At 47.4% G+C, this 22,889-nt stretch overlaps 1 protein-coding gene across 5 annotated transcripts in view; it reads left to right on the top strand.

Moving 5' to 3' along the window:
* MYO10 (myosin X) overlaps nucleotides 1–22,889 on the top strand; it is a 232,429-nt gene that overhangs the window by 27,084 nt on the left and 182,456 nt on the right. For 3 of the 5 annotated variants that reach the window (XM_040494321.1, XM_040494301.1, XM_040494298.1), the window contains exon 2: nucleotides 22,252–22,350. The exons of 1 other annotated variant lie outside the window; for it this stretch is intronic. In XM_040494321.1, coding sequence (XP_040350255.1) covers nucleotides 22,252–22,350 — 99 coding nt within the window. Of the gene's footprint in view, nucleotides 1–22,251; nucleotides 22,351–22,889 lie in introns of those variants that run through there. One more of the 5 variants, XM_040494331.1, reaches the window with a different exon arrangement.

Raw genomic sequence — 22,889 nt, 5'->3', positions numbered from 1 at the left:
CAGGGGCACTGGACTGGGCTATTTTCCTAATATCCGTTCCCTTATTTAATCTCTTAGCTCTCCTGCGGGTCTGAATTTATCATTTGCGTTTTGTGACGTAGGGAACTGTAGAGCAGAGAATAAACGTGCCAGGCGAGGCAGAATTAGGTGGAGTTAAGAGGATGCACTTGCCCGAGGGTCAGTGACTTTATGGTATATAAATTATACATGAATAGCCCTCTTTTTTAAAAAGAGGAGAGAAAAACCCCACCTGTTGCGCCACCTGTTAGCTCTGGAGCTTTGGGCAAGTTCTTTGCTCTGCGCCTGCTTCCTCACTTCTGTTAGATGGGGGCAGTGTTAGTTGCTGGGGCGTTAGAAATAAGCGAGCGTGTGCGAAATGTTTGGCACCTGCCCACGGTCCGTGTGTCTGCTGTTGCTGTCATTCTCCAGGCTGATGTGGCCACGTGGGGTACTGGAGTCCGGTCTGCTGGATTCTGAGGATGCCTCGCCATGGAGTTCTGTGTTCTTCTTGGCCCTCGCACAGTGCCTTGTCAGCCAACGGGGCTGAGTCAGTGTGTGTAGAATGAATCCGTGCATTTGGGATTCTGGGTGCTGCTGGTTCTTCAGGTGAAGTGAGTTTGCTAAAAGATGAGAATGTGCCTCAGGTTCATGAGAGAAATAGAACAGCGGGTCACAAATGTGGAAAATTCTCTCGCGTTCCTTAGCCAGGGCTGAAAAAGCAAACAGCTTCTCAGATCAGTCGTTTTAAAGGTGGGAAATATGGCTTCATGATGGTTTGGCTCTAGAAGCTGCCAAGGAGCCAAAGTGCTGGGGGTTGGGACGGTGGTGGGAATTTCTGGTGTCCTTCCCTCTGTCTAGAGAATGAGTCTGGCCAGCCTTGGGGGCGGGGTGGACAGAGTGGCATGGGAGGGCTGGACAGGGGGCATGATCGGGTATGTGGGTTCCGAGATAAGTAGCCCCTGAATGCTCCTTGTTAGAGATTCTAGAAGACAGGAGGTTTCCGTGTATAATCCAGGATAAGTGTTTTTAGAGTAGAGCTATCACTTGTAATATTGTGTTCCACAATGTGAACCCCAAAATCTGAACTAGGAGTCTTCCTACCTATTTACATGCTATAGAGGTAATCTTAGGGAAGGGAGTTGGACACAAAAAGGTCAAGGTCATTGTTGATGGGGCAGGGCTGGGAAAAGGTATACACTCTCTGGCAAAGCATCAACTCCGTTCACGTTGAAGTCCTTGGAGTGTCCTTGGATCTTTGTCAGAAGCCCTTCCTTCTGGCCTTGGCCCTTCCTAGCACAGGGGGTTGTGGCCTCCCAGGGAACAGGGAGGCCTGGCATCGTGCAAGTTTCTTACTTACATATGAGCATACCTCGCTTTATTGCACTTTGCAGGCACTTCATTTTTTACCAGTTGGAGGTCTTTGGCAACCTCGTGTCGAGCAAATCTGTTGGCACCATTTTTTCTAACAGTATTTGCTCATTCTCTGTCTCTGGGTCACGTTTTGGTAATTCTCCAAGTATTTCAAACTTTTTCAATACTACTGCATTCGTTATAGTGATTGGTGACCGGTGATTATGACTGGGCTGTAATCTCAGATGATGATTAGTGTTTGTTTGTTTTTTTTTTTTTTTAGCAATCAAGTGTTTTTCTTTTCTTTCTTTCTTCCTTCTTTTCTTTCTTTCTTTTTCATTTTTCTTTATTTCTTCCTTCCTTCCTTCCTTTCTTCCTTCCTCCATCTTTCTTTCTTTCTTTTTCTTTTTTCTTCCTTCCTTCCTTTCTGTCTTTCTTTCTTTCTTCGGCTCCAATGCCCAGTGTGGGGCTTTCCATGACCCTGAGATCAAGAGTCGCATGCTTTACGGACTGAGCCAGCCAGGCGCCCCAGCAATAAAGTATTTTTAAGTCAAGTTACATACATTGCTTTTTTGTTTTAGACATAATGGTGTTCCACACTTAATAGAGTACATACACTATAGTGTAAACTTTTATATGCACTGGGAAACCAAAAAAATTCACTTGACTTGCTTTATTGCGGTGGTCTGGAACCGAACCCACAGCATCTCCCTCTGGGCTGTGCCTGTACTGGACAGAAGCACAGGCAGCAGATGTGGCTGGGCTGGAGAGGTGGGCCAGGCCCTTCCGGAGTGGGCAGTGTCGATGGCAGGCCGCAAGGTGCCTCGGTATTGGTGGCGAAGCAGGGAGCAGGCAGGAGGCACTCGGGACAGGCTGGGCGCGAGTGAGCTCAGCCTGGTTGAGATCTGAGAAGAGTCCAGAGGAGGCCGGAGGGGGAGGCAGGGGCCCCTCAGGAGGGATTGGGTCCAAATGAAAAAGGCATTTCAGCAGGGAAGGGATGTGTGTTTAAAAGGGTCACTCCGGCTTCCTGGTGGCACATAGATTGTAAAGTGTCAGGGCTGGGTGTGGGGCCTGGCGTGGGGGCCTGGGCCGCCGGCCCCCCCGGGGAGAACAGATGGCCTGCTGGGCCTTGTCCCCACGTTTGGAAAGGCTAACTTGCCTCTCGGAGCTGCTCACCTCCCTGCTGGGTGTTGGGGCGAATTTACAAGTTTTTCTGCAGTCTGTCTGTCTTCACATCCCTACACGCCAGGCTCCAGGGTCGTTTTTACGGTTGCTAACCTATAGCTCCTGGAAACCCCAATTCGCGCATTTGCCTTACCCTGTCCTCATTACACCGGCAAGACTCTGTCGTCTTTTTGCTCTCCTGTTCAAAAAATCTGGTCGTGGAAGGAGGCGAGGGCAGTTTTGGGTGAAAGCACATCCTTCCTACTGCTTGATGCGTAATTAATCGTCTAGCTTTATTTGTTTTAACTCTAAGCCCCATAGTAACTCCGATAATGAGCTGACATGTGCATTTAAGAGTTCAAGAATTTAGAAAGCGTTGCTGTTGAAATCGCTGTGAGTTTTGGATTTGGGTAAACAGATATGTTTTTCTTCTTCCCTTTGGTTAAAAAAAAAAAAAAAAGAAAAAATTCACAGGGCAATTTGTGTACCAAGTTCTCTAGAACTTTTAAATCATCGGGGCGCCTGGGTGGCGCAGTCGGTTAAGCGTCCGACTTCAGCCAGGTCACGATCTCGCGGTCCGGGAGTTCGAGCCCCGCGTCGGGCTCTGGGCTGATGGCTCAGAGCCTGGAGCCTGTTTCCGATTCTGTGTCTCCCTCTCTCTCTGCCCCTCCCCCGTTCATGCTCTGTCTCTCTCTGTCCCAAAAATAAATAAAAAACGTTGAAAAAAAAAATTAAAAAAAAATAAATCATCTTATACACTGGGCATATAGACTACATTCTTAGAGCGATCGTATTACCTCCTTATTTCAGAAGTAGAGAGAAAAAGACTGTTCCGCCCATGTCTCCAGGTAGTGTTGTGCTAAGGTAGGTTCGGGGCGGGGTGGGGGGTGGGCAGGCGATACGACGAATGATTCATACATACCCTTGCTGGTTGTCGCTGGGGAACGTGTGTCCGTATGCTCCCTAAAACGGGAGGAAGCAAACAAACAGAAGACCTTGCATTCATGTCTTTCTACATATGCCGGTATCTTGGCTCACAAAATGACAGGTCTAGAGTCTAGAACTGCATCGTCCAGTTCCTTAGCTTCTAGGTACAGTCGGCCAGTGGGCAGTGGGAGTGTGGCTGTTCCGAACTGAGATGCGCATTGAGTGTAAAATACCCGCTAGACGGGTGCCTGGGTGGCTCAGGCCATTGAGCGTCCGACTTTGGCTCAGGTCATGATCTCCCGGTTCACGGGTTCAGGCCCCGCCTCACCCGGAGTCCGCTTCAGGTTCTCTTTCTCCCTCCCTTTCTGCCCCTCACCCACTCACACACTCTCTCTCTCTCTCTCTCTCTCAAAAACAAACATTAAAAGACAATTTTTAGATAGAATACCCACTAGAGTTTGTGGGGCGCCTGGGTGGCTCAGTCAGTTAAGCATCCAACTTCAGCTCAGGTCGTGATCTCACTGTTCATGAGTCTGAGCCTCAAGTTGGGCTCTGTGCTGACAGGTCAGAGCCTGAAGCCTGCTTCGGATTCTGTCTGTCTGTCTGTCTGTCTCTCTCTCTCAAAAAATAAACACTAAAAAAAAACAAATACCCACTAGAGTTTGAGAATTAGTATGGAAAAAAGAATGTAAACTATCTTCTTAATACATTGTTTGTACGGATTACAAGTTGAGGTGACACTATTTGTATCTATGGGGTTAAATAACACTGCGGAAGGCAATCTTATGTGTCCGTTTTTAATGAAAAAAAAAAACAACAACGGGGTTGCTAGAAAATGTAAACTTGCACACGTGGCTTGCATCTTTTGCGTTGGGGACATCGGTCTGAAGATGCGCTTACCAGGACGCAAGACAGGCTCCTAGAGACCCGCCGAGCAGCCGGACCTCCTCAAAGTTTTTTCCCTGGAGCCCTTTCAGCTGCTTGTGATGACTGCTCGTACTGTCCCCCCAGGGAGGGCCCCGCCGCTTCCTTTGTGACTTTGCTCAGCAGCTCCAGGGGTCCCTTGCCTGTTTCTCTCCCAGCCTGTAATCGATGACAGCCACAGGACACGCATACTGGGAGGTCATCTCTTTGGCACAAAGAGAGCTCAAGGAGTTCTTGAGATTAGTGGGGTCTGCAGAGTTTTAGTGACCCTCTTGAGATATCGGATAGCATTTGGGGGATGCCTGTGAGATGGTTCTGACTACTGTGTCAGCCACCTAGGCGGTTTTGTCCGGGCTACTTTTCTGTGATCCGCTGGGATTTGTTTTTGTTTTTTTTTTTCCTTAATTTTTTCTGTTTGTTAGTTTCGACAAAGACCGTGTGCGCAGGGGAGGGGCAGAGAAAGAGGGAGAGAGAATCCCAGGCGGGCTCCTTGCGGTCAGCGCAGAGCCCGACGTGGGGCTCGACGTCACCAACTGTGAGACCGTGACCTGAGCCGAAATCCAGAGTCAGATGTTTAACCGACTGAGCCCCCCGGGCGCCCCTCCGGCTGGGATTTTTCAACAAACCTCCTCGGGAGCTTTTTCTGTCGAGGGAAGAGGTTTGAACCCATTTGTGTTTGCCCTTCCAAATTGCTAGAGCTCGTAGCCCATGGCAGGGTGGCCCCAGCAACAGCTGGCACTCTGTATTGCCTGTAATTTGGGGCCTTGGAGGTAAGTGGTCGCTTCTCTAGATTTCCAGTGTCTGTGGACCAACCTCTGTGGCATCTGTATGGGGAACAAGGGAGTTTGGATGGTACCATTTAAGATGCCTTCCAGTTTGCCTGGTGTCATTAGCAGGGGAGGACAGCGCGTGGGCATTCTGTGGAAGCCTGTAGGGGGGACCCGTTGCCACTTGAAAAGCTGAGCTGTGGGCTTAAACACTGATTTAATGGGATTTATCCAGGGAAGCTGGTTTCATGCCCCGGGGGAGGCGTTTTGCATTATGTCTTGGGTATGATGATAGAGGAGTATTTGTGGCGGTATCGCGGAGTCCCTAAGTAAATGCTAATAGAGGACGTTTTTTTTAGGTGATGTTTAGCCAGCCGGCTGTGTTATAGGTGCAGTTTTGTGGGGACTTCTAAAATAGCTCTTAAATGACATGTTTTGAAAAATGACTTTCAGCTAATTTCAAAACAAACACTTGGATCGCAGCGGACGTTAATTATTGAGTAAATGAGTACTGCGGGGCCGGGGGGCGGGGGGGTGCATGCCAGCATCGTGTAGCAAATTATTCAGGAGCGATGCATTCCATGTGTGGACAGGGTATGTATGTTAACTAACCTCCTTATTTCCTTCCTCTCTCTCTCTCTCTCCCACTCTTCCTTCCTGGTTTTGCTTAGACCTAATGGTTTCCCTGCTAGGAGTAGCTATCTTGGATTGGTGGTTTTGAACCCAGTGCTCTTAAGCTGATGTTTTGTTTTGCATGGGGTTCCAAAGAGAGCCCCAAGCGTTCCCTCGGAGCCAGACCAGGTTTGAGAGTCACCGAAGTGGTGAATTTGGGAGGGGGGAGGGGAGGAAAGGAGCCCTCGTTCCTTTGGGTGACCACCTATCCTGCTGAGGACTAGCCCGGCAAAGGGGCACTTCCTCACCCCCCCCCCCGGGCCCAGAAGCCCCAATGGTGGGGCCTCCGAAGACGCCAGCTGTGCACATCTGGAGCTGGTCCCTGGGCACTGTCCAGGTTTACGAGCTCCACGGGTGTTTGATTCTGCTGTAAAGTCAGAGGTGAGAGCCTCCCTTCTGCACGGTTTTCTGTCTCACAAGGGTTTATTGGAAGTTGGCTTGGCCACTGGTGTTTGTGGCACCTGATTCGTGGGCTTTCTCTCTGCCTGTGGTTCCCTTCCTTTGTGAGCCGGTGGAGTGGAGGATGGGCTCCATTCTTCTAAGAAGGGCAGCCAGGCCAGGGGGACTGGGGGCCAGGGCATGGTGTGCAGTTGATCTTGGGAGCAGCATCCTGCCTCAGCTGACCTCCTGCCGGCCCTGCTTAAACCTCCTTCCCGTCCTGCTCTGTTTTATAAGAGGAGCCCCTGTGCCTGGGGTTCACCATTGAGGGGTTTTATTGCATGCATGACCTTGCTTCCGGCCATGAGTCAGGCTTTTTACTGGGTGAGGTGGTTGGGGGAGGAGTGCCTGAATTGCGGCTGGAATGGTTCTAGAAGGCTGGAGTGGGGGGTGGGGGCGCTGCTGGACTCCATCCCTAGGAGGTGTCTTCTGGTCTCTTGCTGGGAAACCTCTCCTTTGCTGGGATGAGCCTCTTTTTCCCGCTGGTCGGTTGTGGCTGCCTGGGTGTGGAAAGGGGGGCATAGGGCCTTCATTCTGGACCAGACAGGGCCTGGCATCCAGGAGTCAGGGATAAAGCTGACGAGAAGCCAGGAGAAACAGAGAGGAACGTTCCTTTAGCTTCAGGACCCAGGGCTTTGTGTTACCTGCCCCGATGGGACTGGGCCAGATTTGTCTGGCCGGCCTCAAACTTTAGCCCACCCTGGCCTGGCTTAGTCTCATCTACCCCAGTGGGGGGTCTTAACTGCAGGGCATGCCCCGCCCCCCCACTTCTGTAGGCCTGTTGATTCTGCTCAAGGACGTCTTGAGAATTTCCAAGTTTTGGAGAGTCTTTTGAACGGAGGGGGGGATTAAAAGTTGATACCTCAAAATGACTTGGCTGCTGTATTGTTTTGTTTCTTGTTTTTGTAAGAACATAGTTGGAAGAAAGTCTGTTGCATTTGTGAAACAATGTTACTTGGCCTACATTTTATTGGTAAGTGGGGAGGTAGTTTTAGTCCTTTGCGGTTTCTAGAGCTTTGCTCGGGAGAGTCTGAGATTTTATTTTTTCTTGGGCCGGACAAAGGTGAATGCCTTCTTTGTTCAGTTGTGTGGGGCTGTTAATAGTTTCTGGACGGAGATTAAGTAGAGCGGGTAAGCCACTTTGCATTGTCTTAGCCTACACTGGCGCTTGGCTGATTTGCGGAAAATTGCCCTTTCACCTTGGTTTGCACCTGCCTTAGGGGAGTCCGTCCAGTTCTTCGCCCACGGGAGGCCTGCTTCCTTTGTCAACACCCCCCTACCCCAAGTGCAGGTTCCGTGTATACATCCCCGGATGAGTCCTTATGGCATCAAGCTTAAGGTTTCTATTTAAACTTTGTCCCCCTTGGACTGCAAGCTTCTGGAAGTAATCTTAGGACTGTGACTCTGGCCCCCCATCATTGTTGCTCACTCAGAGGGTGGCCCCTTCTTTTCATGGGGAATTTCTGGTTACGTGCTCACCTTCATTGTCAGGTTAACTGGTTTAATCCCCACAGTGACCTGGGAGCTGGGTTCCTCTTCTATCGAGGAGAAAATGGAAAGCCACAGAGGTTTAATTTGTTGCAAGCCACGTGGCCAAGATGCAGGAAAGCCAGGATTCCCATTGAAGCAGTTGGACCCCCCTGGATTGAACCATTGTTGGAAACCACCGAACTCCAGCCCAACCACGAGAAAAACCCCCAACCAAGGAATATTCTACAAAATACCTGACATGCACTCCCCAAAACTGTCAAGGCCATTGAAGGGGGCATAGAACGCGAGCAGCGGAGGGGCAGAGAGGCAGACTCGGATTCCGAAGCAGGCTCCAGGCTCTGAGCTGTCAGCACAGAGCCCAAGGCGGGGCCTGAACCCACGGACCATGGGATCATGACCTGAGCTGAAGTTGGACTCTTAACCAGCTGAGTCAATGAGGCGTCCCAGAAAGTGATTTAAAACAACAGTTAAAACCACACATCCCTTTCCATTCCACAACTTGTCTGGCTTGTCACACTGTAGGTGCCCTGGTGTCCTCATGCCTCACTGGTCCTCACGGTCAGGTGCACAGGCCCACGTCCTTGGAAGAGCATCTCCTTTAACTTGTCCTGAATTACCAGTGGCATTGCCGTTGGGTTGTTAGACATGCTGCCTTGTTGTTGTTGTTGAGAGAGAGAGAGAGAGAGAGAGGGAGAGAGAATCTCAAGCATGCTTCCCGCCCAGAGCAGAGCCTGAACCAGGGCTCAATCTCACAACCCTGAGATCATGACCTGAGCTGAAATCAAGAGTCAGATTCTTAACCGACTGAGCCACCTAGGCACCCCATGCTACCTTTCTTAATAAGTGTCCTTCTGTTTCCCAGATCTCTGTGGAACCCAAGAAGATATTGAATATGGAGAGAAATGAAAATGCCTTTGGTATAGGAGAGAAATAATTTTATTTAGAGAAAGTCTCAGTATATAGCAAGTAGAACAAATACAGGCACTTACGTGATTTAAAAATGTTTCTGTCCTCTTCAGCCCCCACCCCCGTCACTCTCCTGGTGGGTGTAGTTTGTGTTGCTAAGTTATTTTTATTCTCTTCTAATTAAAAAAAAATTTTAATGTTTATTTTTAAGAGAGAGAGAACATACATGAGGGAGGGGCAGAGAGAGAGAGGGAGACACAGAATCTGAAGCAGGCTCCAGGCTCTGAGCTGTCAGCACAGAGCCCGATGCGGGGCTTGAATTCAGGAACGGTGAGGTCATGACCTAGACCGAAGCTGGACGCTTAACCAGCTGAGTCACCCAGGCACCCCTTGATAAGTTATTTTTAAGTCTTTTGCAACCGAAAAGCATCCAAAGTTGTAATTTTGGAGAAAAGGTTGGTTTACATGGTTAAACTAGGCCTGCACGTTCTTAGATTCTCTAGCAAGGCTTTCCAAAGCCAGTTGTGAAAGCAATATGATGGCTGAAAGCCATCCTAGATGTGACCCGAAGGTGCCTGCAAGGCCCCAGATGTAGGTGCTGCCACAATGGGTCAAAGAGCCCCATGGCTTTGGAGAGTTTCCGTAAGCCATGTCAACGCCATCTCGTGTCCTCTCGTGCCCTGTGTAACAGACAAGCTGGATGGTCCCTCAGCTAATTCACGTCTGAGTCCACACCTTCTAGGGAGCGTCCAGTAGGGTTTCTCAGACTTTGTACTGAAACCCTCTGTGGTCCATCATCTCTGTGAACAGCACTGTTCTAGCAGATGGCGCGTGCATTTGCTGGGCATTGAGCAGAGCACTCGGGTAGGGTTTTCGATTGAGAGTGAATTACTTAATTCTTCATCCTCCCTGAGGATGTCCAGCCCTGTTCCAGGTGCTGGAGATTCAACAGCAAGTAAAACCAACCCATTCCTGCCTTCTGTTCATACTCATGACCTAAATCCTGTCCTACATCAAACAGTCAAAGCACTGAAATAACTATGGTTTTGATGTTCTGGGGAAAGCATATAAAAACAGGTTGTGGTCATCTGCGTAAGTTTCTTGTTGAGTGAATTGCCTTCTGGATGTCTCCCGAAAGTCATGACATTCATGTATTTACAAAGATGGCAACTGATACCTCTCTGTGAAAGCTACTCAATGAAAAGCAGTTGTAAACCAAAAAGGCTTTCTTGACGTATGTATGGGGTGAGGGAGGCCGGGGGTGGAGATGGCCGTGGGGTAGTTGGATCCAGGGAGGGAATGAAGTCAGAAGTGATTCCGCCTGGATTTCTGGTTGGCCTTTCTTCCTCTCCTCTTTGATTTGCAACGTAATTCCCATTTCCTAAAATCCACCTTCTGAAGTACACAATTCAGTGGTTTTTAGCATATTCACTAATTACTCATACAAGTATGTTAGTATATATTAATACTAGCATATACGAATACTTGCACAACCGTCACTGCTGATTCCAGAAGGTTTTCACCACCCACAAAAATAAAACAAACCCCCCAAACCCCCACATGTATTACTATCCCTCCCCAATCCCAGTCGCTACCTTCACCCAACCTTAGGCAGCCAGCCGTCTGCTTCCGACGTCCATGGATTTATCTTCGGGACATTTCACGGAAATGGAATCAGGCAACGTGTGGTCCCTTGTGGCTTCTTCCCCTTGCCACGATGTTTTCGGGCCTCATCCACGTTGTAATGTGATCCTTTGCATCACTGAACGATCTTCCATTGAATGGATGGGGCACACATCGAAAAATCTATTCATCAGTTGATGGGCTATGAGGGTTATTTCCACTTTGGGGCTGTCGTGAATAAGGCCGCTGTGGACACTCGTATACAGGTTTTGATGTGTGCACGTATATTTTCATTTCGCTTGGTAATATGCCTCAGAGTGGGATTCTTGGGTCATACGGAAGCATTATGTTTACCCTTTGGAGGAACTGCCAGTCTGTTTTCCAGAACAATTGTGCCGTTATGCCTTTTGACCAACAGTGTATGTGGGTTCTAGTTTCTCTGAATTCTTGCCAATATATAATCTGCCTTTTTGATTGATTGAGATTATTTAAAATAAATTTTGGGGGGGGGGCGCCTGGGGGGCTCAGTCGGTTAATTAAGCATCCGACTTCGGCTCAGGTCAGGATTTCACAGTCGGTGAGTTCGAGCCCCGTGTCGGGCTCTGTGCTGACAGTTTCAGAGCCTGGAGCCTGCTTCCAATTCTGTGTCTCCTTTTCCCTGACTCTCTCCCATTCATGCTCTGTCTCTCTCTGTCTCAGAAATAAATAAACATTAAAAAAAATTATTTTTAAATTTTTAATGTTTATTTTTGAGAGAGAGGGAGCGAGAGCGTGCACGCTTGTAAACCAGCGCGAGCATAAGTGGGGGAGGGGCAGAAAGAGAGGGAGACACAGAATCCGAAGCAGGCTCCAGGCTCTGAACTGTCAGCACAGAGCCCGATGCGGGGCTCGAACCCATGAACCGCGAGATCATGACCCGAGCTGAAGTCGGACGCTTAACCGACCGAGCCACCCAGGTGCCCCGATTAGATTCTTTTTTTAAGCACCTCTTAATTCAGGAAGTATGATTGTATGAAAAATAACTTTTTGAAATTTAATAAAATTCTGCAAAGGAATCACTGTGTGTGCCGCAGAAGTGAGAGATAGCTGTTTTAAGTTTATTTATTTCCTACTGTGTTCTTGATTTATTTGTTTTTAGGAAATGCTGACAAAGTCCTGTTCCAAGTAAGTTGGAGGGGTTTTCTTCCCCCTAAAAATAGATAGCAGCCAGGACAGGATTTCATTAAGATGATCCTATCAGTTTTTATCTGTAGGTTTTTGTTTGTTTTTTTTTTAATTATTCTGGTCAAGATTAGGAAAGGGCCATAAACTCTAGGGAATAAGTGGTAAAGGATGTCTGGTATTCTATTCCATGAAGAGTACAAGCGTCTTGTGATGGTCTCTTATTACCCCTTCTGTTCTGTACCTCCAACTGTTTCCACTGGAAGGAAGAATGGAACTCAATTTTAAGTCCCTTAGGGAGGATTTCTCAGTAGTGTTTGAGAGTTCTTAGCACCAGAACAGTTTTCTGCATTTTATAAAATCTACGCGTCCTTTCTTCCATTGGCTCCTTTGTCTCTCTTGTCTTGGTCTCCTTGTAATTATGATTTCCTTTGGAAGAGAGTCGATGGGGAAGGTATTAGAAAAGGAAAACTTTCTCTTGGATATGTTGTAAGCTCTCGGGGGCAGCAGCGATTTTGTTTCTGCTGAACCTTTCATAGTGCCTGGTACATAACAGGGGCCTCAAAAGATGTTTATAGGATGAATGGACTTGTGGGTGGGTGGATGGATGGATGGCCTTATGGATTAAGTGACTTATACATAGATGAATAAATTTCAGGTGTACTAACTGATTGCTTAGCACTGGTTTGTTTTCTCTTAAACGTGTGTTGGCTGTGTGATAAACGATTAACTAACGGATGGACTAGTTTGATTTTTGTTCCTTGGATTCTCAGTGTTTGAGATTAGCTCAGCAACTTCGAGATGTCTCATTACCCTCAGATTTAAATGGTTTCTGAGATAGTTTCGAGTCACTGTAGTTTAAAAGAGCAACCGAAAAGCCATTTTAAGGGGGTGCCTGGCTGGCTCAGTCACTAGAGCGTGCAACTCTTAATCCTCAGGGTCATGAATTCTGTCCACGTGTTGCATATGAGAGATTGCTTAAAAAATAAAATCTTGAGGCACCTGGGTGGCTCAGTTGGGTAAGCGTCCGACTTCGGCTCAGTTCATGATCTCACTGTTCGTGAGGTTGAGCTCCGTGTCAGGCTCTGTGCTGACGGCTCGGATCCTGGAGCCTGCTTGGGATTCTGTGTCTCCCTGTCTCTCTCTGCCCCTCCTTCACTCACACTCTGTCTCTCTCTCTCTCTCTCTCTCTCTCTCAAAAATATTAATTTTTTTTTATTAAATCTGGGCACCTGGGTGGCTCAGTCGGTTGGGTGTCTGACTTCAGCTCAGGTCATGATCTCACAGTCCGTGAATTTGAGCCCTGCGTCGAGCTCTGTGCTGACAGCTCGGAGCCTGGAGCCTGCTTTAGATTCTGTGTCTCCCTCTGTCTCTGCCCCTCCCCTGCTCATGCTCTGTCTCAAAAATAAATAAAAACATTAAAAAAAATTAAATTTAATTTTTTAAAAAAGCCATCTTAAGGAATTGTAAAGAAGGTAGACAAAAATAGAATATAAAATCAGGGCTGAATTGGTTGGCAAGGTCGGAGCCCTGTAACCGTGGAATGAACTCTTGATAGCATCACATGTTCATCATTGAGGCATCTTGCTCTTCAGCACCATTTGTTCGGTTTTGACTTTGAATCGAGAGTGGGGGATACCAATGAGCCTTTGTACCTGTATCTGGGGAAGAGTGAGCAAAGGTTAGTTTTTTTCTGGACGGTTTTCTTCTTTTTCCCTGCTTTTTCCCTCCTGTCATTTGTGTACTTTTCATGTGATCCTCTGCAAGGAAGCTGCCGTCCAGGTAGCCGATGGTGGTAACAGAGTTTGACCCTCTGGGCAGGACAACAGGAAAAAATGGGAGTGCCTCATGATTCTTGGCAGGTGGGGGCATGGGATCCTATCTAAAGACATGGGACGGATTGTCTGTGAACTTTGCATCATGAATGCACACGTTCCTCTCTTTGCAGCCATGCTGTTAAAGATGTGCTTGAGTTGTTTGAGACACTGCATGTCTACCTATGGGTCTTAGGCCCATAGGTGAGGCCAGGAAATGATGTTAATAATGACGTGGATGATGTAGCCGAAAGTTACAAATACAATGTACATGCACATAGCTGGCATACATTTCTTATAAAAATGTACAGTACTTCAGCAATATCCTCAAGGAGTTGGGTCGGCCTGTCTGTGGAGTTACTTAACCCTTGTGGCAAAATCTCAGGGTTCAGGGGGACGGGGGTGGATAGTGTCTCTGAGTCTGAAGCAGAACGTCAGCAACACGTTTTCCTCTGGAATCCAGTGGCCCATCAGCTCTGGTGGGCATACGATGGTTGTCGGGGTTGCCTGTATGGAAAACCAAAGGCATCGCCATTCCACAGCCAGCGGTAAAGCGGGACAGACTTGGGGTCCTCAAGCCACACGTTTCCATCATCACGGGCTGTATGCTTACCGTTTCTCTCTTGAGCCCCCCCCCCCCCCTTGATTCCCTGGCCCTCCTCAGCAGCCAGTGCAGGATGGAGCACTGGCCTCGGCCCCTGGTTGAAATCTGCGTCCTTTGGGACATGAGCCTAATGCCACCCGGGTTCCGCTTAGAGCCTGGTTGCGGCAAGCCTCTTCGGAATCTGGTACGGTTGTTCAGAAATGATTGCCAGCCTCAGGTCCGAGCCCCTGCGGTCACGAGGGGAGGCAATGAGCCCGAGATCACTCAGCCCCGTGGGCCCCACACTGTGCGTGCTGTGTGGCCAGGGCGTGGGGAGACCGCCCGCCACTGCGGGGATGCTAGGACACCGTGGTCTCCCCGGCCTCTCCACCGCATTTCCAGGCCCCCTCCTGGGCCACCTCTGGAGGGGAGGCAGTGTAGACTTCACCTTCCCCGTGTGTTTCTAATCTGCGGGCTCTGCCCCCTCTGCTGTGTCCGTGCCGCGTTTCCCACACTCGTTTTGTACACGGGCTTTTGCTCCTCTCTTCATTCCTGTCTGCACCGTCTCCAAGCTTTCTGGCAAGTTTTGTGCTGGGGTTTGTGAGCACAGAGGACAGGTTTTTGTCTGTACAGTTCAAGCATCTGTGTACAAGCGTCAAAAGTCAGCTGTAATTCACATGAAAAACAAAACAGACTGGACGGAGGGAGGAAAAGGAGAGTGTCCCTCTAACCCCATCATCAAGCCGTCTGCCTCCTGGACCTCTTTCCTTATGTCTGTCCGGCACTTGGCAGGCTCTCACCGTCCCCTCCCTTCTGTACGCACCTGCTCTAATGTCACCAGAAATTAAATCTGTCCCAGGTCTGCTGTATCTGGGGCTGATCCTACTCTGGGAGGTGGTGGAAATTCTTAGAATGTAGACAATGGAGTCTGCTTTCAATTAGGTCACGGACGATGAGTGGTTTTTAAAAACTCTAATTTGGCTGTGGCTCCAGAACTTTGTATGACTCTGGCTTGGTGGTTTCCAGCTAAGACAGTCCCCTCACCCCCTAGAAGTAATTACCTCGACCAAAATGTCGTGAGTGCCGAGTTGAGGAGCTCGCATTAGCATTTGGTCTGTTATAAAAGCCATGTGTCTTTTAAGGTGGATTGGAATAGAAGGATTTAAAATATATATATATATGTTGAAGAGTTGTTTCTACTTCCAGTGGAAGAACCATTGACTGTAAAACAGGAGGGATTTCATTCATATGTGGAATCTAACCCCTACCCCACGCCCCCAAAAAACAACATAGATACAGAGGGCAGTTCAATGGTTTGTGGGGGGCAGTGGAGGGATATGGGAGAAGTAGGTAAAGGAGGTCAAAAGGTACAAACTTCTAGTTAGAGTTAAGTCCTAGGAATGTAGCGTACAGCATGGCGACCATAGTTAATAATACTGTATTGTATATTTGAAAGTTCCTAAGAAAGGAGATTTTCCCAGTTCTCATCATACAAAAAAATTGCAACCATGTATGCCGATGGACATTAACTAGACTTACTGTGTTTATCATTTCATAATATATGCAAATATTGAATCCCATACACCTGACGCTAATGTCACATGTCAAATATATCTCCATTTAAAAAAAATGGAGAAGGGGCGCCTGGGTGGCTCGGTCGGTTGAGCGTCCGACTTCAGCTCAGGTCATGATCTCACAGTCTGTGAGTTCGAGCCCCGCGTCGGGCTCTGTGCTGACAGCTCAGAGCCTGGAGCCTGCTTCACATTCTGTGTCTCCCTCTCTCTCTGCCCCTTCCCTGCTCATGCTCTGTCTCTCTCTGTCTCAAAAATAAATAAACATTAAAAAAAAATTAAAAAAAAAATGGAGAAAAAGTGCCATTTAAGTCCTTGATACTATGATATGTTATCTACATCCAGTTTCTGGAATTCAGTATCGTCAGGAGCAGGGTCCCCTGGCCCCTGCCCTGCCCCCAACTTCGACATTAGACACCTTAGAAGATGCCAGGTTAGAGGGGCACCCAGGTGGCTCAGTCGGTCAAGCATCCGACTCTTGGTTTTTGGCTCAGGTCATGATCCCGGGGTTGTGGGATCAAGCCCCTCGTCAGTGACTGTGCTGGGTGTGGAGCCTGCTTAAGATTCTCTCTCCCCCACCCACCCCCGCCCCTCCCCTACTCATGTTCCTCTCATTCAAAAGAAAAAAATCATTGCAGGCAAGAGAACAGAACTTTCCTTTGGCTTCTGCATTTAACTACAGATTTAAATAGCCATATTAATGTAGCCGTTACAAAATTATTTGTCCCCTTTGTCTTTAAAAAAATACCAAATTTCCAAACACATTGTGATTTTATGGTGTAGGTTCTTAGAGAATCCTGAAGTGTAGCACTTGACACAGTCCAAGTAAGCACTTACAAGAGAAAAGTGGGTGTGGTGCTGTGTTCTGGGTCTAAGGCTCAGTTGTGTGTTTGGGTAAAGAATGTTCTCTTTTCTGTGAATCTGTAATTAGAACATGCCACACAGCATGGTATTTAAAGCCCATCATCATTATCTCTTTTTAGGGTTGTTTCCCTACCTTATTTTTAAACTTAAGTGTTTTCAGAGTTCAGAAGAGAAAATCATTTTCAAAACCAGAAGAGAAATGCGGTAGTTTTGAAAAGGGTGACAGTAGGTTGAAATCTGTGCTGGCGATTTTATCTTCGTTAGCTTAAAGTAGGGATCAGCAAACTGTGTGTGCGTCAAGGGCCAGGAGGTAACAATTTCAGGTGACTTCGCATGGCCATGGTCAGGGTGGAAAAGCTGGATAAAATTCCTTGCCCAGGGAGGAGGCACTCCAGGTCGGCAATAGGCGGGAGATTAAGAATTATCTTCCAGGGTGAGGGGCTAATACCTGAGCACCATGAGACAACGATACACTCTACCCCAGTCTTCTCTTTGATTTGGGCAAGTCTCCAGCGTGGCCACTTAGCCCCCTTGTTGACATTAGTAGAGAGCAGGGGCTGGAATTCAACACAAATCTTCGGAGTTTTTACTCAGCCCTTACCCTGAATCTTTATGGGTGTGTGTGTGTGTGTGTGTGTGTGTGTGTGTGTGTGCATGTGTGTGATGTGTGTGTATGTTTCTTGGTCTCTTGTGGCCCAATTATAGAGACGCGATTGGGTTTTTCCCATTTTTGAATGCTTAAGAATGTGCGTGTACAATTGGGAAGTATATAGGTTTGGAAATTAACTTTTCCTAATGATTTGAAATCACCAAGATTTAATTGCAGACAATAAAATTCGCCAAGGACATGTCCACATTTGAAGGAGCTGTGGTGTATCTATACAGCTGCAAGGTTATCCACACGATCCAGCTTTCTAATTGTTCCATGACCCCCCGGCTCCCTTTTTCCACATTCGTGGTCAGTGTCCCTCCCACACTTCGCTCCGGGCAGCTTTTCCTTTGCTTTCTGTGTCCACGGATTTGCCTTTTCCAGAAATGCCATATAAATGAAACCCTACACTATGAACTGTTTTGTGTGTGGCTTTTTTCACTTAGCATAATGTTTCTGAGATCCGTCCTTATTGATTATTCTGTCAGTGGCTTGCTGTTTTGTTTTTTTTATTACTGAAGAGTTCCATTGCATGGATTTATTACATTTTATTTGTCTCTATACCAGTTGATAGTCATTTGAATGATTTCTAGTATTTGGCCATTAAAAATGCTGCTACAAATATTTGCACGCACGACTTTTGAAACCTTTCTTTCAAGGAGGTAGATCTCCAGGGTGAATTGTTGAAACCTGGGGTAAGATTGTGGTTAGTTTTTCTTTTTTAAGTTTTATTTATTTTTGAGACGAGAGAGAGAGAGAGAGAGAGAGAGAGAGAGAGAGAGAGGCAGATGAGAATCTGAAGCAGGCTCCACACCGTCAGCACAGAGCCTAACGCGGGTCTCACGCTCAGAAACTGCGAGATCGTGACCTGACCCAATGTCAGACGCTTAACTGACTGAGCCACCCAGGTGTGCCCCAAGATCGTGTTTAGCTTTTTAAGAAACTTCCAAACCGGGGCGCCTGGGTGGCGCAGTCGGTGAAGCGTCCGACTTCAGCCAGGTCACGATCTCGCGGTCCGTGAGTTCGAGCCCCGCGTCAGGCTCTGGGCTGATGGCTCAGAGCCTGGAGCCTGTTTCCGATTCTGTGTCTCCCTCTCTCTCTGCCCCTCCCCCGTTCATGCTCTGTCTCTCTCTGTCCCAAAAATAAATAAACGTTGAAAAAAAAAAAAGAAAAAAAAAAAAAGAAACTTCCAAACCGTTTTCTAAATGGGGGTACCATTTTACATCCTCCCTAGTTTCTCCACATCCTCACTAACACCGATAGTATTTTTTTTAATCCTATCCAGGAAATCGTTTGTTGGTGATGGAAAATGGAACCCCTAGGAACCTCACTTTTGAAGAAGGGATGGTATTACTTGCCTCCTTATCTTACAGGATTGCTCTAGATCAAAGGAGATGGGAACTTTTGAGCAAGTGCCTTGTATGGTAAAAAAATGTTACCGGTGACTGATTATGCGCAGGAAAATTTTTAGCTATTAAACTTGACACATATCCGTCTCAGAGATCAGGATGGAAACTTGTCCAAGTTTTAATAAAATGTGTATGTTATGATCAAACTTTTAAAGACAGTTTTAAACTCCAATTGTGAGCTTTCTCCATATGCTAGGTTGCCATATTGTACATTATCAGCCTTATTTAACAATGACAGAATATAATGACTTGCATATGGTGGGCAAACTTTTCTTCCCCACTCCCAACTTGGATGGTCTGGTAAATGTCTGCTTGTGACTTCATTTTTAAATGCCTGTGGGTGGCCTCTTTACTGGACCTGGGCATATGTGTTCTATTCAAATAGAATGGAAGCAGAACATTCGGGGGCTCAGAGAAACCACCAAGAACAATCTATGGAAAAATACCTACTTTGGTTTTACTTTGCAGGTCTGATTTCATGAACATTGCCGGTTTAAGCTTTTCCAAGGAACAAAGGGAACGTTTTACATGCATTTCCCTTCCTACCTGTGGCAGACAGCTGCTGTCTGTAGGTCTAGTAGAACTGGCCGTGAGCTTCCGATTGGCAGTCTGGGCGGATTTCCTAGAACTTGCTTACGAGCAGCTCTTCACACCTGTTGAAAAAGACCTTTGGACTAAGGAAGGTGAACTGTGTGTTTGATCATGTAGGACTGTGTCAACAGAGGGCTTTACGGTACCTTCACCTGAGAAGGTAGGAGGGACCACCGCAGCCAGTGAAAGAGTCTGCGTGCCATATAGCTTCTGGAAGTCAGGAGGTTTGTGTTCATCCTTGTGACAATTTATATGAGTTCGGCAATGTCTCGTGACGAAATATCGGATTTGTACCAGACAGATAATTTTTAAAAATAATTGTTTTTAATCTTTATTTTTGAGAGGGACAGAGGGTGAGATGGGGAGGAACAGAGAGAGAGAGACACACACACACACACACACACACACACACACACACACAAAATCAGAAGCAGGCTCCAGGCTCTGAGCTGTCAGCACAGAGCCTGACACGGGGCTCGAACTCACTAACTGTGAGATCATGACCTGAGCCGAAGTCGGATGCTTAAACAACTGAGCCAGCCGCCCCTGACAGACAATTTTAATAATCGGGCAGCACATGAAATCCATTTTGATGTAAGAAGAAAAAAAAAAATAGTGCAGGTGACGGTTCTAGCAAGCAATGCTTTTGGACTTAGGACTTGGAGGGTGGAGGAACGACTGTGGTTTATGATTTCATGATTGTACCTAATGAGTAAAAGTTCTCACTTTATTTATAGAACTTTGAAAGTTTCCATTTGAATGCGTGTGTGTGTGTGTGTGTGTGTGTGTGTGTGTGTGTGTGTAGGTATCTCAGAGCTTTAAAATGTTGCGGTCTCTGATGTGTAAATTCAATGGGATAAAGATGGGGGGGCGCCTGGGTGCTCAGTCAGTTAACCGTCTGACTCATGATCTCAGCTCAGGTCTTCATCTCAGGGTTGTGAGTTCAAGCCCCATGCTGAGCATGAAGCCTACTTTAAAAAAAAGGCGGGGGTGGGAGGGGACTTGGGTGGCCCAGTTGGTTGCATGTCTGGCTCTCGGTTTTGGCTCAGGTAGTGATCTCAGGGTCCTGGGATCAGGCCCTTTGGCGGTGTGACACTTACTTGATTCTCTCTCTGCTCCTCTCCCCACGCATGCTCTTTCTCTCTCTACACACACACACACACACACACACACATATAAAGAATGGGGCATCTGGTCGGTTCAGTCAGTAGAGAGTGCAACTCTTGATCTCAGGGTCGTCAGTTCAAGCCCCATGTTAGGTGTAGCGATTACTTAGGTAAATAAATCTTAACAACAAAAAAAGATGAAAACAATAGTTCAGGCACTTGGGAGTCTTTTTTTAGGTCATTACAGATGGTGTGTTTTCGGTATGGAGTGATATTTGACAGGACAGTCTTAGAGGATGCCGGGAGTAAATATTCCTTTTCGAAGCAGCTGCCTGCTAATAAATCAGGAGGGACAGGCAGTTGTAAGTGTCATTCTTGGTGTTCCCTGTGTCTCAGCCCAAACCGCCAATCAGAGGTATGTGACTGACGCATGCAGAGATGGGAACTTCTCCCACTTGATGTTGTGTGTGTTATTTTTTTTTTAAGTTTATTTATTTATTTTAACATTTATTCACTTTTGAGAGAGTGAGACAGAGCATGAGCGGGGGAGGGGCAGAGAAAGAGGGAGACACAGAATCCGAAGCGGGCTCCAGGCCCTGAGCGGTCAGCACAGAGCCCGACGTGGGGCTTGAACTCACAAACCGCGAGATCGTAACCTAAGCCAGAGGTGGCCGCTTAACCGACTGAGCCACCCAGGCGCCCCATGATGAATTTAATTCTATATTATTTATCCCCTACCAGCTCTATCAAGAAGCCAGTTGTAGTCCCTTAAACTGCAAGCTGAATAAATTATAAGTAACATATTTTAAATATTTCACTTAACATTTGAAATCAAAACAAATTAAGTAGACCAATAAAATGAGGTTAAAAGTTCTAGAAAAAGCTGTTCGATGTAAGTACCATTTTTTTTATTACACAAGTTTTTTTTAACGTTTATGCATTTTTGAGAGAGAGAGAGAGTGAGGGAGCATGAGCTTGTGTGTACCAGTTGGGTAGGGGCCGAAGGGGGGCAGGGGCAAAGGATCTGAAGTGGGCTCCAAGCTGACAGGAAAGAGCCCGAGGTGGGGCTCCGACTCCTGAAGTGTGAGATCATGACCTGAACCAAAGTCAGATGCTTAATCGACTGAGCCACCCGGGTGCCCTTGTATGTGCCGTTTCGAGTGATAACTTAGGTATAGCATTTCCACGTTAACACATTGTGTCCTAAGGGTGTGCTCGTTTACTGTCAATTTTGTTGGGATTGAGGACACTGAACTCAGTTGAAATAACTTCATGCGGTATTAAAGGTCAGTGTTTCATTCCATCACGTGGGCGTACAGCATAGCGATAATTCTTTACAAATTGACCGGTAACCCCCCCCCCAGTGATTCCTTCCGACTTTTATCACTGGTTCTTAGAAACAAGTGGTTCTCATGTTGTGAAATCAAAGGAAGAGGAAATTCATCATTGGAAAGGGAAATACTATGCTTGTTTCATTTGTCCAGTGGGGAAACAAAAGATGGAAATAAAATCAACACCAAAAAAAAAAGCACCCCGGGGTTAACACTGGGATCTGGAAGTTGCCGTCTTGAACGCTGGAGTTCCTAGCAAACTTGTCACCTGTGGGTTGGGTTCTGATCTTTACTAAAACTTTAGTCCCTCCCTTGGAGACTTCATCTGACACTTAGATCTGGCAGCAGCCGGAAGTCCGTGGGTGTTCTGATGTCCTCCATGTGGGCACGTGTGTGGGGCGTGGCCCTGGGAAGATGGGAGCCAGCAGGTCCCAAAGAGTCTTCATCACGAGGTGCAGCATTGTCACGACCTGGTTAAACTTGTTTCTGGAACCCGACTGCCCGGGTCAAGTACTCTCTATCTTGTGATGCTGGGCTAGTTGCTACTATGCCTTCAGGCCTTCACTTCTCCGACTTGACTTTGCCAACAGTGGCTGCCTCTGGGGGCGTTCGTGAGGGAAACCGAGATCGTCCACGTAAAGCGCTTGTGTCTCGGCAGCACGGGGCGGACCGTTTTCTCCTTCCCTCCTCCGCATTCTCTGGTGGGACACCGGGTCACGCTTGGGGTCTAGTGAAGGCTGGGGACGATGCTTCCCGGGGAGCCATTCTTGTCTGAGAAAAACATTTCCTTCTTAAAACCTTTTTTTTCCCCCCCCGCAAAGGAATGTCGTAGTCAGTAATTTCGAGAGTGGTGATTTGCCACGAAACACAGTCCAAACTCCTAGTTCAATCCTGTGTGTTTTGTTTACAGGGGACACGGGTCTGGCTGAGAGAAAATGGCCAGCATTTTCCGAGTACTGTCAATTCCTGCGCAGAGGGCATCGTCGTCTTCCGGACAGACTATGGTCAGGTGAGCTTGACCTGCAGCCTTCAGGGTGCCCGTGCTCCGCCTCCCGGGGTTGTCTTCCACTAGAGCATGCGTGTTCGCTGCCCCCACCCTCCATACCTTAAAGAGTTGTTTCTAAGTGGGAACACCAAATCCCGGAAAGAATGTGTAACATACACCGTCGCGTGTGAGATGCAATCCAATTCTCCAAATGGAACACACACGGTGTTCTAGCCAGTGCAGGGCAGAAAAGCGCTAGACTTGGCTGATTCTCTCCCCCGGGAATCCCGCCAAAGGATCCAGAAGGACAGGGGTGCAAGCATTTGAGAAAAGTTGCCCAATTATTGATACGTGCATCTTGGTTTCATTTCCACTTTCCCTTAAAATTCTGAGATTCCTGAGAGGGTTGGAAATAACCCGTCTGCCAGTGAGAATGTGGGCTGCTTCTGGTTCCCCGTTCTTTAGTGTAACATGAAGGCTGTAGTATCACTGAAAACAGACAGGTGAATTCAGAAACCGAATATTACATTTGGGCAGTTGCGAAAGGAGGCTGGTGTCTCTAT

This window comes from Herpailurus yagouaroundi, unplaced genomic scaffold (genome assembly GCF_014898765.1).
Source record: "Herpailurus yagouaroundi ecotype Mexico unplaced genomic scaffold, PumYag 29, whole genome shotgun sequence".
Taxonomy (NCBI): Eukaryota; Metazoa; Chordata; class Mammalia; order Carnivora; family Felidae; genus Herpailurus; species Herpailurus yagouaroundi.
Note: the sequence above shows the minus strand (reverse complement) of the source record. Positions and strands in the feature narration are given on the sequence as shown.